The sequence below is a fragment of the Phocoena sinus genome, chromosome 16 (genome assembly GCF_008692025.1).
Source record: "Phocoena sinus isolate mPhoSin1 chromosome 16, mPhoSin1.pri, whole genome shotgun sequence".
Lineage (NCBI taxonomy): Eukaryota > Metazoa > Chordata > Mammalia > Artiodactyla > Phocoenidae > Phocoena > Phocoena sinus.
In genome coordinates this window covers 69812389-69829228 of record NC_045778.1, presented here as the reverse complement: position 1 = coordinate 69829228, position 16840 = coordinate 69812389, and the positions used below count along the sequence as shown (strand labels likewise).

At 33.9% G+C, this 16840-nt stretch overlaps 1 protein-coding gene across 1 annotated transcript in view; it reads right to left on the bottom strand.

Moving 5' to 3' along the window:
* Positions 1–4206: 4206 nt before the first annotated feature.
* The window catches only part of TRUB1 (TruB pseudouridine synthase family member 1), a 30293-nt gene continuing 17659 nt past the window's right edge, over positions 4207–16840 (bottom strand). The window contains exons 5-8 of the mRNA XM_032609227.1: positions 10909–10981; positions 9458–9597; positions 7582–7638; positions 4207–6794 (exon numbers count right to left, since the gene is read on the bottom strand). Coding sequence (XP_032465118.1) covers positions 6535–6794; positions 7582–7638; positions 9458–9597; positions 10909–10981 — 530 coding nt within the window. The 3' untranslated portion in view covers positions 4207–6534. The remainder of the gene's footprint in view (positions 6795–7581; positions 7639–9457; positions 9598–10908; positions 10982–16840) is intronic.

Sequence of the window (16840 nt, the reverse complement as noted above, 5' to 3'; positions counted from 1 at the left end):
TCAGATTCCTTCCATTCCATAGGTATGATGGACTTGCTGAAATCTGAGCATGGAGAGGAACACTGAGAAAAATCCTTCCACAATCCAGACTCCCACTAAACACAAAGTAGCAGCAGACCACTCCTACAGTGACTGAAGTCTGGTACACTGACAGTAAATATAACAACAATAAACCCAAACCTTTTTCAACTACTGACTAGACTGCCCCAATCCCCACACTAACGGCCCGACAGAAGATGTGTGCCCATCTCTAAATTTATTTATTTCAATGTATATTTATATACAATATTTGGCATTCAATCAAGAAATATGAAACATACACATAAGTAATAAAAAAAACTGTATGTAACAAAGCAATCAACAGAAATAGGCATGACCCAGGTGTCAGAAATATCATAGACTTTAAAATAACTTTGATTAATATAATACACCTATACAGTGGAAAAGGTAGACAACATGCATGAAGAAATAGGGAATTTCAGTAGAGAGATGGAAACCGGAAAAAAACACTGAATTAAAAAATGTGATATCAGAGATGAAGAATTTTTTTAGCAAATGTATCAGCACACTAGATATGGCTGAGAAAAGAATCAGTGAACTTGAAGACAGGTCAACAGAAATTGTCCAAACTGAAATACAAGTTTTTAAAAAAAGAGCAGAGCATCCAAGAGGTATGCACCAATATCGAAAGGTTGAACATAATAATTTGAGTCTCAGGAGAAAAGAGAGAGCAAGGAGTAGAATAAATATTTGAAAAGATAACGGCTGAGAATTTTTCAAAATGGATGAAAATAAGCTGAAAATGCAAGAAATTGAGAAGCCCTCACAAGGATAAATACAAAGGAAAACACACCTAGACACATCAGAGTCAAACAGCCAAAAACCACAGATAAAAACCTTGAACCAAAGATAAAACCTTGAAGGTAGCTAGAGAAACTAAACAAGCCAGAAGATAATTAACAACATTAAAGTGCTGAATGGAAAGGAAAAAAAAAAGTTAACAATCCAGATTTATCTATCCAGCAAAAATATCTTTCAAAAGACAAAAGTAAAAAAAAAAACACTTTTCAGACAAACAAAAGCTGAGAAAATTCATTGCTCTCAGACTTGTGTTATAAGAAATGTTAAAGGAAATTACTCAGAAAGGAGTATGATACCAGATAGAAATTTGGATCTACATTAAAAAATGAAGAACAGCAGAATGTACATAAATATAAAAGTTTTAGAAATCTTTTTAGGAGATAACTGACAGTCAGGGGTCAGCAAGCTACAACATGAAGGTAAATACAGTTTTATTGGAACATAACCACATCCACTCATTTATGTGTATTGTCAAGGGCTACTTTCACAAAACAATGAAAAAGTTTGCTGACCCCTGGTCTAAAGCAATAAAGTAAAAATAAAGATCATCAACAACAGAAAAAACCCAATATATTATAGAGTTTATAATATATGTAAAAGTAAAAAGTATGAAAACAGCACAAACAATAGAAGATATGGAAATATACTCTTGTAAGATTTCTACAATATACATGAGGTGGTACCGTATTATTTGAAGGTAATCTGTGATAAGTTAGACATGTATCATAAATTCTACAGAAAACAGTAAGAAAAAATTTTAAAGAGGTAACATTAACAAGCCAATAGTGAGAAATAATGAGTAAGATGTAATAGAATGCTAAAAATACTCAAAACTGAAAGCTAATCAAGTGCCCATCATTCAGTAAAATGGACAAATGTAGGTATATTCACACAATGGAATACTAAACAATAATGAGAATGAATGGCCTATGAACGTGTGCAACAACATGGAAGAACCTCACTAACATAATTTTGAGCAAAAGAAGCCGAACATGAAAGAGTATACACTGTATGCTTTATTTATATAAAGCACAAAAGCAGACAAAATTAACAATCTATAATGTTAGATATGGTTACCCTTGGCAGTGGGGTGGGGCTGGGAGCTAGTGACTGGAGGGGAACCTCTAGAGGGCCTCTAGTGGACTAGTAATGATCTGTTGTTGTTTTTTTTATTTGGTTGTTGGTTGCACATGTTTGCTTTGTAAAAATTCAGATGATACATTTATGATATGTGCAAGTGTCTGTATAGATATTAAATATCAGTAAAAATTATATACTCACACATATAAAACTTTTACTGATACTTATAATATATGATATATATTTAAACTAAAGCCCTGATGAAAGACAACACACACAAAAAGGATTTTGAAAAAAAAAAGTTGACGTTCTATAAACTTTAAAAAACCACAGTAGGGCTTCCCTGGTGGCGCAGAGGTTGGGAGTCCGCCTGCCGATCCAGGGGACGCGGGTTCGTGCCCCGGTCCGGGAGGATCCCACGTGCCGCGGAGCGGCTGGGCCTATGAGCCATGGCCGCTGGGCCTGCGTGTCTGGAGCCTGTGCTCTGCGCGGGAGAGGCCACAACAGTGAGAGGTCCGCGTGCCGCAAAAAACAAAAAAACAAAAAAAACCCACAGTAATCGCTGAAACAAATACATGCATAAACAGTAAATCAAAATAGCAGAAGAATGAATTCATATCTGGGAAAAAGGTTCAAGGAAATTCCCCAAGAAGAAGCACTGAGATAAAGCACTGGAAAATATGAAAGAGTAATTAGACACAATAAAATGAGAAGACATAAATCTAACAGAAGTACTAGATGGAAAAGATGTGATATTCAAAGAGATAAGGGATGAGAATTTTCCAAAACTGATGAACGTGAAAATTCAGGCTTAAAAAGAACAAGCTCTGAACAGAATAAATACAAATCACCTACACTCACCAGCCTATTTTAGTTCTGCAAAAGTTCTTAGAGATAGACTAGTCTGTCTCCTTTGTTTTAAATATAAGAAAGGTGAGGCCTAAAAAGATTAAGTGATTTGCCTGGATCAAAAAACTGACTGTTAGCAGAGACGGAAATAATCTTAATATGTTATATTTTAAGAGTTACGAATAAGAAGAGCAAAACATAGTTTCTGACTTCAACTTTCCCACTGGTATGATTACGTAACACAGCAAGACGAACATGAACAGCAATATTCCTGTTCAAAGAGAGAATTTTAACTCAAGTTGAAACTATGAAGGCACTGCTGATTCAAGTGCCATGTAGTAAGTGTTTAACAAGTGACATTTAATAAATGATTAGGCCAGGCTACAGCTGCCCACACATACCTTAAAGAAATAGTTTCAAGACAAGTCTTCTATTTCAATTTAATTACAAGACCATTACAATCATTTTAAGCCACAAAGCTTATATTTATCATATTCCTCTATTTAAATGTTTCAATTTTAGAGTGCTTTTTGAATTATAATTTTTCTATTATTTACATCATGATATGAGGTAAATTACTTTCTTTTGAAATAGAACTAATTAAACCTCTAAATGTTCATTGTAAGTCTGATACAAATTTCTAACTGATCAGAGAGGCATAAAATGTACCGAAGACCTTTTAACGTACTGAAGCATTCTTTTCTTATGTAGTACAATGAATCATTTCTGATGATGGATCAGTAGCTTGTATTAATTCAAGTATTTAAGAAGAAAAGACCTAGTCAGTATAGGAAAATGTGAGTTTAGCCCTTATTCAAATTTTATAATTTTGAATTATCAAAGAAAAAAATTATATTATTTTAATGCTCATGGATCTTAAAACTGTAAATAAAATAATTCTATGACCACTTTTGATGACTTTTAAGACAATATTTTCCAGAAATATAAAAAACTAAGTGTCAAAATGAAGTCATTTGTATGTTCCAGGTTGAAACATTTTCAGAAATTTCTAACACCTTTTCTTACAAGTAAAACAACTTTATTATTACATAAAGAATTAGGCCTAGAAATATATAAGGTACAGATATTTCTTTAATATTCTGATTAAAATGAAAAAAACAAAGCAGTTGGTATTCAAATACTAGACTCAAGAGAAAAATAATTTGTTTATGGATGAGTCTTAAACTTTTTAGAGAATCTTGATCAGTTACAGCTGCTTATGAAAGTTAAGAATAATATCTTTAGTTTTCAATAAATATTAACTATTCATACTCAAATCTGGTGACTCTAAAAGGGGAAGAATTCTTAATATTAGCAAATGTGGTTAGTAAAAATGGAAAATGAAACTAAAATAAGAAAGAACAGGCCATGAAAATGCTTCTACAATATTTACTGCACAAATAACTCACACAAATGTATAAAGAAACCATTAAGACATTTATTTACATAAGTGAACAAAGTATGTGGAAAAAGTCACACAAAGGCAAATCAGAGCAACTCTGAACCCGTATAAGTTACTAAATGAGCAACGACATATAAATCCCCCACCCAAAGCTGTCGACTTTTAGTGAACTGACATACTCAAATGATGACACTGTAAAATGTTACAACTCTTTGGGAAAGCAATAAGGCAAACTCATTAAGGAAAATTAAATTGTTCATATTATTCCATCTAATAATCTCACTCCCAGGAACTTACCCTAATAAAATTGAAAATAACCTAAGTATTCAGCAATAGAGAAATGGTTTAAACAAACTGAAGTAATATGATTAAAATAATCATTGTCAAAACTAAATACAAATAGTAAAAGAATATGAAATTAAAAAAATAGTCAATAAAAAAGTATAGGTGTCTTCAGACTGTAATTATGTGAACAAAAGAAGGGAAAAGAATAATACGAAATTGAAGTTCTGAAGTCACTGTATCAGGATGGTGAGGATTTGGTAATTTTTCCATTTGGCAACATTTTCTTCAATGTTTTCGATAAAAGAAAAAGATTGGTTACCATTTTAAAAAGTCACTTGTCTTTTCAAAAAATTTATACTCTTCTCCATTAGTAAATTTTAAATTTTAAGTTGAGAAATAGAGCAGAGAGGCCCTAGTTGTTTTATATTCCTCTATTTGGACCTTAGCTGGCAGTGTATGAAGACATACTGTAACCTGTACCACTCCAACAGAGAGAGGCAGCCACTGCCACCTTTGGTTACACAAACTGCAGGGCACTAGATATGAATATGTGAAACTGTAAAAGCTTCAATTTACAACTTTGTGTGTTTGGTGTTTTATTTAAGGCATTATGATAATTAACTCTTATAGTTTTCTGCGTCATACTAAGAATGTTTTAATATTTCCACTTCCACTTGAAAAATGTTGCCAATACGCTGAAAGTGTTCTATTGAAGCATATAACTTTTTATATTGAGTTTATATTAGGTTAACCACAAATAAGATCATGTTTGTTTACATATTTAAAATTTATAAGTTAGAGGTTGCAAAGCAACCACCTTTAAAAGAAAGACAATCCATAAAAATGTAAAGACTCTTATACGATGAAAAATTTAACAAGTCTTCCTTTTGGAGCTATTTATTTGGATAAACGCAGGGGGATTTGAACATTTCTACAGATGCTGCATTATATATTGCTTTCCTATAACAAAAACATGACGTACTCATTACATATGAAATTTACTATTTCAGAATGACTGTTTTCAAAACTATGGTAGAGAGGGACAGGGAACTTTCAGTAGGCTACCTGAATGAAAACGTTTGCGAATAACTGTTTTTAAACATTTAGAGTAGAAGGGATTAACTGGAAATGCAGGGCAGCAATCTCAGCATCTATAAACATCACTTGAAAGAGCAAATTGAAAGCAAAGTATCATGGGGATTAATACCCTATAAAGATGTATGAACAAGTACTAAAGAATAAAGAAAAGAAGTTTTTCATTGAAGGCATTCTTTAGCTTAATTTTTTTAAATTAGGTTATTTAGTAAATTGGTACAGGGTGGTCGACTGTACTGATTAAATTACCAGGAAACTATCTCATAGCTGCCAAAACATACGCCATAGGAGCTGTTCTGTGCTAATGGGAGAGTAGAGGTGAATTTAATTAAACATTTAGTCTTCTATTTACATTCCATTAGTGGTAGCAGCAATAATTTGGTTCTTCTACAAATATTTACGATAGAAGTTTATTAGCTTCTAAGATCTAAACAAACACCAAGATAAGTGCAGCCTTATCAAAGAAATGTTCTTAATAATCATAAACTCTCCAAAACATGAGTTAAATAATGGCTTTTTCAAACATAGTTAAGGAATTTCAATAACCAGAGTCACGAGGAAGCCAAAATAAAGTCAAAGAAACTAATATACATTCACTTTGTCACACCAAAGAAACATTTAGCTCATATTTTTTTTTCCTCTGATTAGAAAACGTGGTCAACTTTTTCACAGGAAAAGACTTTGATGAGAGATCAAAATCAGAAAGTTGATTTTCCTGAATCCAATCTGACAACATAATAACATCCTAGAAGAACATTCTATAGTACAGAAAGAACTGAACAACTGCAAGGCTATTTATAATGTACAGCAGATAAATTGTGCACCCTAGAAACCATAAATGATGGACATTTTTCCTCATGCAAAAAAAAAAAGGATCATTTGTCTTGGCACACACACAGCTTGTCATTCTGCACACAGGATGCAAATGTCAACCAGGAAATGAAGACAATCCCAAGCCAAACTTAAAATGTCTTAATCACATCATCTTCTCCCTTTATCTCATTTAGAGTTATGTACTCACAGCTCAAAACTTGCTCATTAGACTCCTCAGGTTTTGATTTTTTAAGTGCCGTCTCTGCTGGAAGAAGGGATGAGCACTGCTCAAGAGACTGCGCAATGTCGTCAATTGTCCATTTGTCTTCGGGAAGGGCGTGCTCCTCCAGTGTAAAGGGTCCCTGTTTGGTGCGGGTCAGCTCTAGCACATTGGCACAAGAAGACAGTTCTATGGCAACAAAAGGTGAAAGGAAAACAAAAGATAAATGATTCAGCATTTCATTCAAATACTGAAGCAACATACATGATCCAGTAATTCAGTATTTCATCGGCTATAATTTTGCAAATGACAGAACTCGACTCAGACCTCTCAAAACCACCTCAAATGTAAAACTGCAACTATCCAATATAATAGCCAAGAGCCTTGAGATTAAGAAATGATTAAGGAGCAAAATAACATTTAATAACTGACCTAATAAACTGCTTTAAAGTCTACAAGGAAGTTGCACACTCTTCTTATTTAACCCATGAAACAACCCCATGAGGTAACTATTCGTCTCACTTTGCGGATGAGGTAATGTGACCTGTCCAGTGTCACAACCGCCAGAAAATGGCAGGGCCAGAACTGCAACTTCCTGGCTGTTTCTAAGACTATGGCTTCCAGTTTTCAAAAAAAATTTGACTTGCAGCGATAAAAATAACTTTTAGAAGGCTTAATCTTTTCTTCTTATCCTTACTTTGAGTTAAAATATTTTATACTTGAAAAAAATGTTGGTCCTGAGATTCATGATTCACATCTTCATTTTCTCCTCTCTCCCATTACAAGCATTTCACTGCAGCTGTTTACGCTGATAACTGTCTTCCATAAACCTATAACGCTTCGAAGGTGGAAGGGCAGCAAGAATCCAGTTCCTAAGGCCAGTACTCAGAGACATGGAAAACGGAAAATTCCTTCTTCCCATCAAAAAGGAATATTATTCTCTAAATGAGAACTCATAATTCATCTTTAGGCTTACCTTTGCCAATGTCACTGACCAAGCTTCTGATATAAAAACCTCCTCCACATTCAACATCTGGAATGTTAACAGTGACATGGTAAATTGCTAACCGCCTATGAAATCCACTTTACATAGAAATGATGCCCCTAAACAAATGTAAAAATGCACTATGCAAACAATCGAGTGATAAAACATTTATGCGCTAAAATATAAATTATTCATCCAGTAGCATATGTGTTTGTGAGACTGCAAAGTCAGAGTGTGGAGAAAGCAAACAGCAGAAACTCTTGAACACATTTTAAATTACATGGCAAGTCATACCACTTTAATACTTCAGCCTTGTTCATTTAATAGATTTTAAATAGTTAGAAATCTCAGCTTTGCTATTATGAGCTGCAGATTTAAAAAACTATTTTCAGATTTGTACACTCAAAAAACACAACAAACAAAAAAACCCTTTTCAGTGACAGGAATTATGTTTGGGGTGATATACTGGAGAACTCAGCATATTTAAATGTTCTCTTGGAAATATTCCTGAAAAAATCATGAAATAACTTAAAATTACACAATGTACCAGAACTGAATGCATAACTAAACATCTTCTTAACGCAGTATAATACAAGTTTATTGGTTAAGAGCAGGGCTCTGGATTATTTTTATTCATCCAGAAGACATCCTGAAAAGAACTGTATTTTCACACAAAAGGACTACTCTCTGTTTCTAGCTTAGCATACAAACAAAGCTATTTGAGGGAATTTCTACATTCTTGTACTGTATTTGACTTTGGTGAAAAGAGTCAAATTTGGACTACTACAAATTCCAGTGAACAAATGCAACTGGAAAAATTTGAGTTTTTTTTACTTGCATAGATAATATCTATTGTGCCAACACAGAGGCCGCATTTTCATGGAATGGAGTGAAACATTTTTTAGTATGTTTGTTTCATTGTTTGCCTAATATTTTAGAATCAGGAAACTTAAGGAGTGACTTTTTAAGAAAATTGTACAAAACCCACAATCTACAGGAACTTAATACACACTAAATAATAATGTCAATGGGAAAAAAAGCAATGAAGTTCAGGAAAAAAGGTTTTGGGAAATTATGTCTACAAGGAATCCCATTCAGTATGCACCATGAAATTGGGAGCAGGGTCAATTTCAGGGAGCCTGAGGATTAATAAGAACTACAGCTTTTGATTCTCCACAGCTCTTATACGTTCAGGGCTTTAGCTAGGAGATCATAAAATTTCCAAACAATAGAAAAAAACTTTTTCGGTTTTAAATTTATTTCAAATATGGATTATAGATAAATTCAAATCGATAACTTGAGTTAAAATTTACCACATGTCTAGGAACACACTTCTGCCTTACCCATTACTCCTATATTTTCATGATCTTTAGCAGTGATTTATTGGTGACAAAGAAGGGGGGGGGGGGGTCACTCCACTCTTAGAATTTCTTGTCCAAAAACTGAAAATGCATCGTTTTAAAAGGACAAATTAATGTCAATAAAAAACTGAGTGTAAACTATCAGGTACTAGCCAAAATGGGGAACAAGTATCCATAAGATAATAAAATACAAAAATTTGAAAACATGTACTCCTTACCTATTCTTCCCCATAGAGACCCAAAGTATGTTACTTCCAACTTTATAGTAAGATAATATAATATATGAAAAACTCAGACTATTTAGGACATTTCTGAACCTCCATATAGCTATAGGTATTCTCATTATTTGTGCTGTCAAAAAGGTATTAACAAATTCTAACCTTCTTTAAACTCAAATTTTTAAAAATCTCCAATATCCTAGGGATCCATTAACATTACACAAAAGTAGCCAAATATAAAATAAAGGCACATGTAAACACAAATGTTTTCAAATTTCTCCATCTTACCTAATGTGAAAAATGGTGGCTGGAATTTTTGAAGGGAAAGACTGTACACAGTAACTGGCCTGGCAGGTTTTGCTTCTACTACTTCACCTCTCTTCATCAAAGTTGAAAGTCTCTGTCCATCTTTCTTTAATGCAGAATAGCTTGCAAGGTACAAGAGGGAGACAGGAAGAGAAGGAGGGAGGAAGAATAGAGAGAGATTGAGAAAGAAAGAGAGAATAATTCCAGATTACAGCATGGAAAGAAAGGATGATTCGCAGCCCTTTAAACTGAAAATCGTTCTAAGAATGAACTAATTTTTTCTTCTAATCTACTTCACAATGGTGTCACATATAGAGTTCCTAAATATCTTTGAGGCTAATACAGCTCATTCTGGCACTCAGTGAGCAATGTTGTCAATATTTCTCTTTAACCATCTTCCTGGAGATGGTCTATTCATGTCTTCACTAGTCCTCATTCTGGGTTAAGGGTCTGCAGTCACAATGATCTCAGCTATATTTCCTTGAAACAATATATTTCCATTATAATAATATTCATTTTCACATATAAGTTACCAAAATGTTTCCAAAGAGCAAATAAACAAATAACAGATCTTATCTTTGTGTGATTAACTTTTACTAGACCACAAAATCCTTGGAACAATCACAGAGAAGAAAATTCTAAAACGATTCTTATAAATGTTTACTATATCTTAACAATAATGATCCAAAATAATGTTTATTCAGATCCTGCTACAATTTTTAAGTCTTCACATTTGAGGCAAAATTATGAAGAAACATTTCTCCATAGATATTTCAGTGTTCTTGAAAAAAGATGTTTTAAAAACACAAAATATATTCTAAATTCTAAAAGAACTGTTAGTAACATATCCTGACACATCCTATAAGCCATTAAAAAAAAAAGAAGCAATTTGCTTGAAATGGTAACATACACAAAAATATGGCTAAATGGTAAATCAATATCATTATACTTTTAATAAGTTATAATTCTCATCTGTTTCATTTATTGCCGAGAATTGTGAAGTATAAGATTCTGGGTCCAAAAGGAATGGGCCCAACACCTGACAGGAAGTGCCAACTGGACTCTGAATCACAGCTCTGATGCCTGTACCAGACTGGACTGGTCCCTTCACAGCAATTCTGGGAAAAGTGACATCTCTGCTCTCCAGAACTGCCCTGATGTCTACAGATGGAATCAGAAGAACCAATAAATCCTGGAAGAGCACAGATGTCAGGCTGTGGCAATATCCAGAGACAGAGGAGACTACATCCCACTACCTCTTAGAGACTGTCAGAAGCTCTGCATCCTGTCTGAATCAGGTTCACCTTACTTGATCAAACCTGCCTCACCATATAGTAAAAGGAAGCCCCTCCTCTTTTCTTTTTTCATTAAAGTGATGTTAGCCACTGGAAAATAAAATTAAACATTTATTCAAATTCATTAATTGGACTTACAGAGGAGGTACTTGCATTATATTCCCAGTAAATTTCTGTAGAATGCCTTCAATATCTTCCTGTGTTATTTTATCTGCCAAAAATGAACCAAAAAAGTGACACTAAAACAACCACAGAAGTACATGTGCTATTTTTACAGCACTGACAACTCTGGAAATTAAAAAAAAAATTCCAACAAAGCATTTATTACAATGTACATTTTGCAGGTCAAATTCTACCTTGTTGAGATGGATAAAATACATGCTAATGAGATAAACGGGGGAAAGTCTTATATCGTCCAATATTAAGACTAAATTTAATTTCCTTTGCTTCATTTTTTTCTCCATTAAAAATGATCCAATCATCTTATATGCATTTACTACATACTTACTATGGCCTTCAGAAGACCTGAGAAAAATGTTGCATAAAGCTATCGGAATGGTCCTGCAGTGATCAGAAAGTAAGTAGAAAAATACCTGTAAAGTTCATTTCTAAGGTTTTCCAGGCATCAAATATTATAAATAACTGAATAAATTATTGAAGATTATCAAGTACTAACAACATTTAAAATTTTACCTGATAGATTTCAAAACTGTTGTATGGTATGGTATACATTTTCCACACTCACATTAACTTTGTCCCTAAGTAAAGTTGTATTTATGTCTCCTTCACTGCTCTTGGAATTGCAGTCAGGAGTCTGACTTTTGCCTCAAAAATAAGCCAGTGCAAAAAGAGAATATACATAGCAAAGATTTTATCTGTCTTAGTCAGATAAAGCTTTTCAGCTTGTGTTTGATACTCTTTCAAACAAAATGATGCAATATTAAAGTACTGTTCTATAATTTTAACAACTGAAAACTATAACACACTGAAATTCAATATTTGGGATCTTCACATATAGATAGATGACTATCCATATTTCATATTCACTAATAAACTAAGTTACAGAAATATTCTATAACTTGTTTAGGTTATAGCAATGGAAAAAAATTATAGTCTTCTTTTTCACTTTGTAGGAAATTTATTTAAACTTTTTATTCTGGTGTATACATGTCAAAGGATTTGATTTTATTTGAACAATATTAAACAAAAACTAACGAATGTGCTTTGAATTACTGTTCGAACACCAGAATAAAAATTAAAAGACAGCATGGAACATGTCCAGATTTCAATATCAATGCAGCAAGAGTCTTAACCTCAGTGTGACCTTGATCCTTACAAGCTAAACATGAACAAAAGACCAGAATCTACTAGACTCAGAGGAGAGCTACGGAACTCAAAAGAATTTCTCTAACACCTAGCTCCCAAAAGGCAGATCTGAAAAGCCTATTCTGTTCAAACTGCTTTTCAAACAGATGTATCTCATGATATGAATGGATTTTTCCATGAAAATTTTTTACTCTACTGAAACATTAAAACATAATTACTGGTGGCACCTTAGTTATGCAAAACTTCCAAATCTGGACAGCCAACATTACCACCATGCTGACAATTGCTGAAAGAAATGCCACTGTTGATAAAACTGTTATAGTTCACAATCTAGTCTGCCACACATTTAAAAAATAAGACCAAACAGCTTTCTACTTCCGCCAAATTGGTCTCTTTACTGACATTCCTGCCAATGCGTGCTCCTTTGTCCTGCTTCAGTGGCTCTCTTTTACTGATATTCCCTCACACAAGGTGACAAGATGTACTCTTTCTCATTCTACTTCTGCCATGCATCCTAGGCAGTTATGGTTTTCCTGTTCATTCTGAAATTAATCATTCACAATTTTTAACTGTTACCTACTATATATATGTAGGTATTACCTCACCAATGGAATTCTTATCTCCTTAAAGGCAAAGATAGCTTTTCCTCTTACATAATGCACACAATTAAGATGGTACTAAAGACATTCTTGCTGAATTTAATTTGCTGATGAATAATAGAATCTCAAGGTTAAAAGAGCATTTAAAAGTCACCAAGGAATCATTCATTTGATGTTCAAATCACCAGACAGAAAGCCTGTGTAGCAAGTTATTTTACAATAAAAGCAAATATAATATTTTAGATATTTTTAACATGTAGTGAAGCATGCTGGCTATATCTGAAACATGATACTAGTCTGATCCAAATAATAATAATTGTCCCTGTAAGAATAAAGACTCTACCTCCAAAGGATTTAAAAAGAAATCAAGAATAAAATCTCTAAAGCAAGTATATCCAATAACTGGCCAAAAGAAGGACCTTTGGTAGAAGATGATAGGTACGACGGAAGTACCATAGAACTTGAGTAATTATTCTTTGTTTAGCAAATTAATAAATCATCAATGTGATAATTTAATGATTAATCAATGATTAATTTAATGATTAATCAATGATTAATTTCATTTGAAATTAATTTTTTTAAAAGTCATTCCCATAAAATTAATATATACAAGACCATGCTACATGTTATTATTTGCTTAAAATTTATTGGCTCTTCCAGTGAACTTCCAACATGAAAGCTGGTACTTAACTGAACTCTGGAGTTAAAAGCAGGATGATGGATTTAAAAATAATATTCAGGGACTCCCCTGGCAGTCTAGTGGTTGAGACTTTGCCTCCCAATGCAGGGGGTGTGGGTTCGATCCCTGGTCGGGGAACTGAGATCCCACATGCCTCATGACCAAAAAACCAGAACATAAACAACAGAAGCGATACTGTAAACAAATTCAATAAAGACTTAAAAAAAAAAAATTCACCCAGGATAGAGTTAAATGGTTACTGGACAAGCCTTGTCACCAAAAGCAGCTGTTAAACTGGAAAAAATACAGCAAACAATTGTTTTCAAACATTAGACAACACATAGCAAGGACTATCATCCCTGAGAGAAGGGAAAAAAACAAGGTAAGGCCCACAATCACTTGCTTTTGCTTGGGGGTGCTTTCTGAACTGTACTACAGGGAGGGGAATAACAAACAAAGCTCTGAGCAAAGATCAGAATTTGGGGAAGCGGCAGCAGCTGGAATTTGAGAGCATTACACAGAGAAAGTGATGTCTATAGGGGTCCACTTGAAACTGGCTAAATTCCAAGCTGTGCATATATATAGTGAGTCTTAACAAAGTTAAAAAAAGAGCTACTACCAAACCTCTTACAAGGCTGGAAGATGTCCAAATTCCAACCCCTCAGAATGAAGAAACTTTGCTGAATACCCCAGCACTTGATAGACACCCAAGAAAAGCCATGCCTCTGGAGTAGGACTAATGCAGACCTGAAAAGAAAGTCTTACTTTAGACCCATCCTAACAAGGAATCTATACAAAAGCGACTAGAATTAACAAGTGAGTTTGGCAAGGCTGAAAGGCATAAGATTAATACACAAAAGTCATCTCCATCTATGTATATCTAGCAATGAACTATCAGAAATTGATATTTTAAAAATCCAATTTATAATAGCGTTAAAAAAACGAAGTACTTAGAGATTTCATATACAAAAGAAGTGAAAGATCTGTACATTGAAATCTATAAAAATATGGCTTTATTTTTGCAACTTTTCTCTAAGCTTGATATTATTTCAAAATAAAAAGAAAAATCTTAAAGGAATACAATGAACAACTTTATACCAATAACTTGGAAATTTGAGATGCAATGGACAAATTCCTAGGGGAAAAATTATCTAGAATGACACAAGAAATAAAAAATATTAAGTTTGATAGCTAGTAAAGGAATCTAATCCATGATTAAAAGGCTTCCTAATAAAGAAAACTCCAGAATCAGATGTCTACCAGTGAATTCTACCAAACAGTAGAAAAAGAAATAATGCTAATCTCACATAAATTCTTCCAGAGAATAAAAAAAAGAAAGAGAGAATACTCCCCATCCCATTTTATGAGGTTGGTATAACCTTGGTATCAAAACCAGTCAAGGACATTAAGAGAAAGGAAAAATACAGGGTAATCTCACTCACAGACAAAAATGCAAAAATTCTAAACTAAATATTAGCAAACTAAATCCAACAATTTATGTAAAGGATAGCATATTATGATCAGGTTGGGATTATTCTGGAAATGTAAAGTTAGTTTAATATTTGACTAAGGAGGAAAATCAACAGATACAAAAAAAATCTGATAAAATTCAATGGCTGCTCATGATTAAAAAAACAAACAAATGGCAAATTAGGAATAGAAAACAATTTCCTTACTTTGATAAGAAAGCTATAAAAAAACCAATAAAAGAAAATCTATAAAAGTAAGGTAGCAGGGCCTCCCTGGGGTGCAGTGGTTAAGAATCCACCTGCCAATGCAGGGGATATGGGTTCGAGCCCTGGACCGGGAAGATATCACAAGCTGCAGAGCAACTAAGCCCATGCGCCACAACTATTGAGCCTGCGCTCTAGAGCCCGTGAGCCACAGCTACTGAGCCCGTGTCCCACAACTACTGAAGCCCAAGCACCTAGAGCCCGTGATCCACAATAAGAGAAGCCACTGCAATGAGGAGCCCGCGCACCACAACAAGAGCAGCCCCCGCTCACCACAACTAGAGAAAGCCTGCGCGCAGCAACGAAGACCCAACGCAGCCAAAAATAAATAAATAAATAGAAAAGGTAAGAAAACTTGCTCTTTCAGATAACAAGACTTATTCTAATACCACAGCAATTAAGATAGTTTGGTATTAGCACAAAGACTGATTTTTAATTAATGGTGAAAAACACTGTTTAGAAATAACAGAAGATGTCAGGATACAGAATAAAATAAAGGGCCCTATTAATATGGTTTGAACGTTGCGTCTACTGAGCTACAGACTCATTTTCTATAGCTAAAAATATTATTTGTCTAGATAGGATAAAATGACCTAAGATCATTAACTTGCCATTTACTGCATACTGCCTTACCTGAACCAGATGTCAGTTGTTCTCAACAGGTTAGTTAAGAACCGTACTTTTGATTGTTATCATGATTGGGTAGGGTGGCGACAACAGCAGCACTTAATAGGATGCTGGATTTCCTGCAATGTGCAGTGGTACAGCACAGTGAAGAACTGTCCTATGCCCTTCATGACTTCTGGAGGTCTGCCAGATGTTCATGTGGGTGAAAGTCTGTTTATAATTACCTTAGGCTAGAACATAACTCCATTTCCCATTTAAACGCAGAATTTTTTGTACAGTCTTACATATACTGAACTTTCCAGTACTGAGTCATCAATACCACATTCCTGCCAGTCCGCATTTGACTTGTGGCATTCACAGTGATTTATGTATAAGTATCTGTTATATATAATACATATATGACTACTTCATGAAGACTTTCCATGTAGTAATATCTGTATATTTACATAATGATATGTCTATTTTACTATAAATTACCTTTATTTCTTCTTTATAGTCCACTTACTGTATTAACATTGTTTTTTTTTTTAACGTGTAGGTAGTGGAGAATACCTCTGACTTTTATTTCAGGATAATAAAGAAGCCATTAGAAAATATAAGTTATAGGTCTTAGTATTAGTTCACAGAGGGTTGAGAACATAGGTCCTAGTTCTCTATATGACAGAAGTTCCTTAAGGAAACAGGGTAGGTCTTATATTTATCTTCCCCCTGGTACCCTGCTGTACAGCTTAAACAGATGACAAACGTTTACTGATTTACAGAAATCATACAGAAAAATCATGTCAATCAGCAAAATTCTCTGAGCTCTCATTTTCTGGGCCTACAAATACTATTCAATAAACTATAGGGAGCTCTCCGTTTCAGGGCCTAAAGAAAGTTGCTTTTCAAGATTATAATGAGACGATTTTAACAAACTAATATGCTTTCTTTAAGGTAAGTAAATAAGGTTATAAATGATACAATACAAAGTAGAGTTTGTAAGAATTCCAAAATGCTTAAGGGCAGGAAGGAAGAGTATGTTTAAGTAGTTTCATCACCCTGGTCCTCTTTAAATATCACCTACTCAACGAACTGCACCATCATGTAACCAGTTTTACAATCCAGAA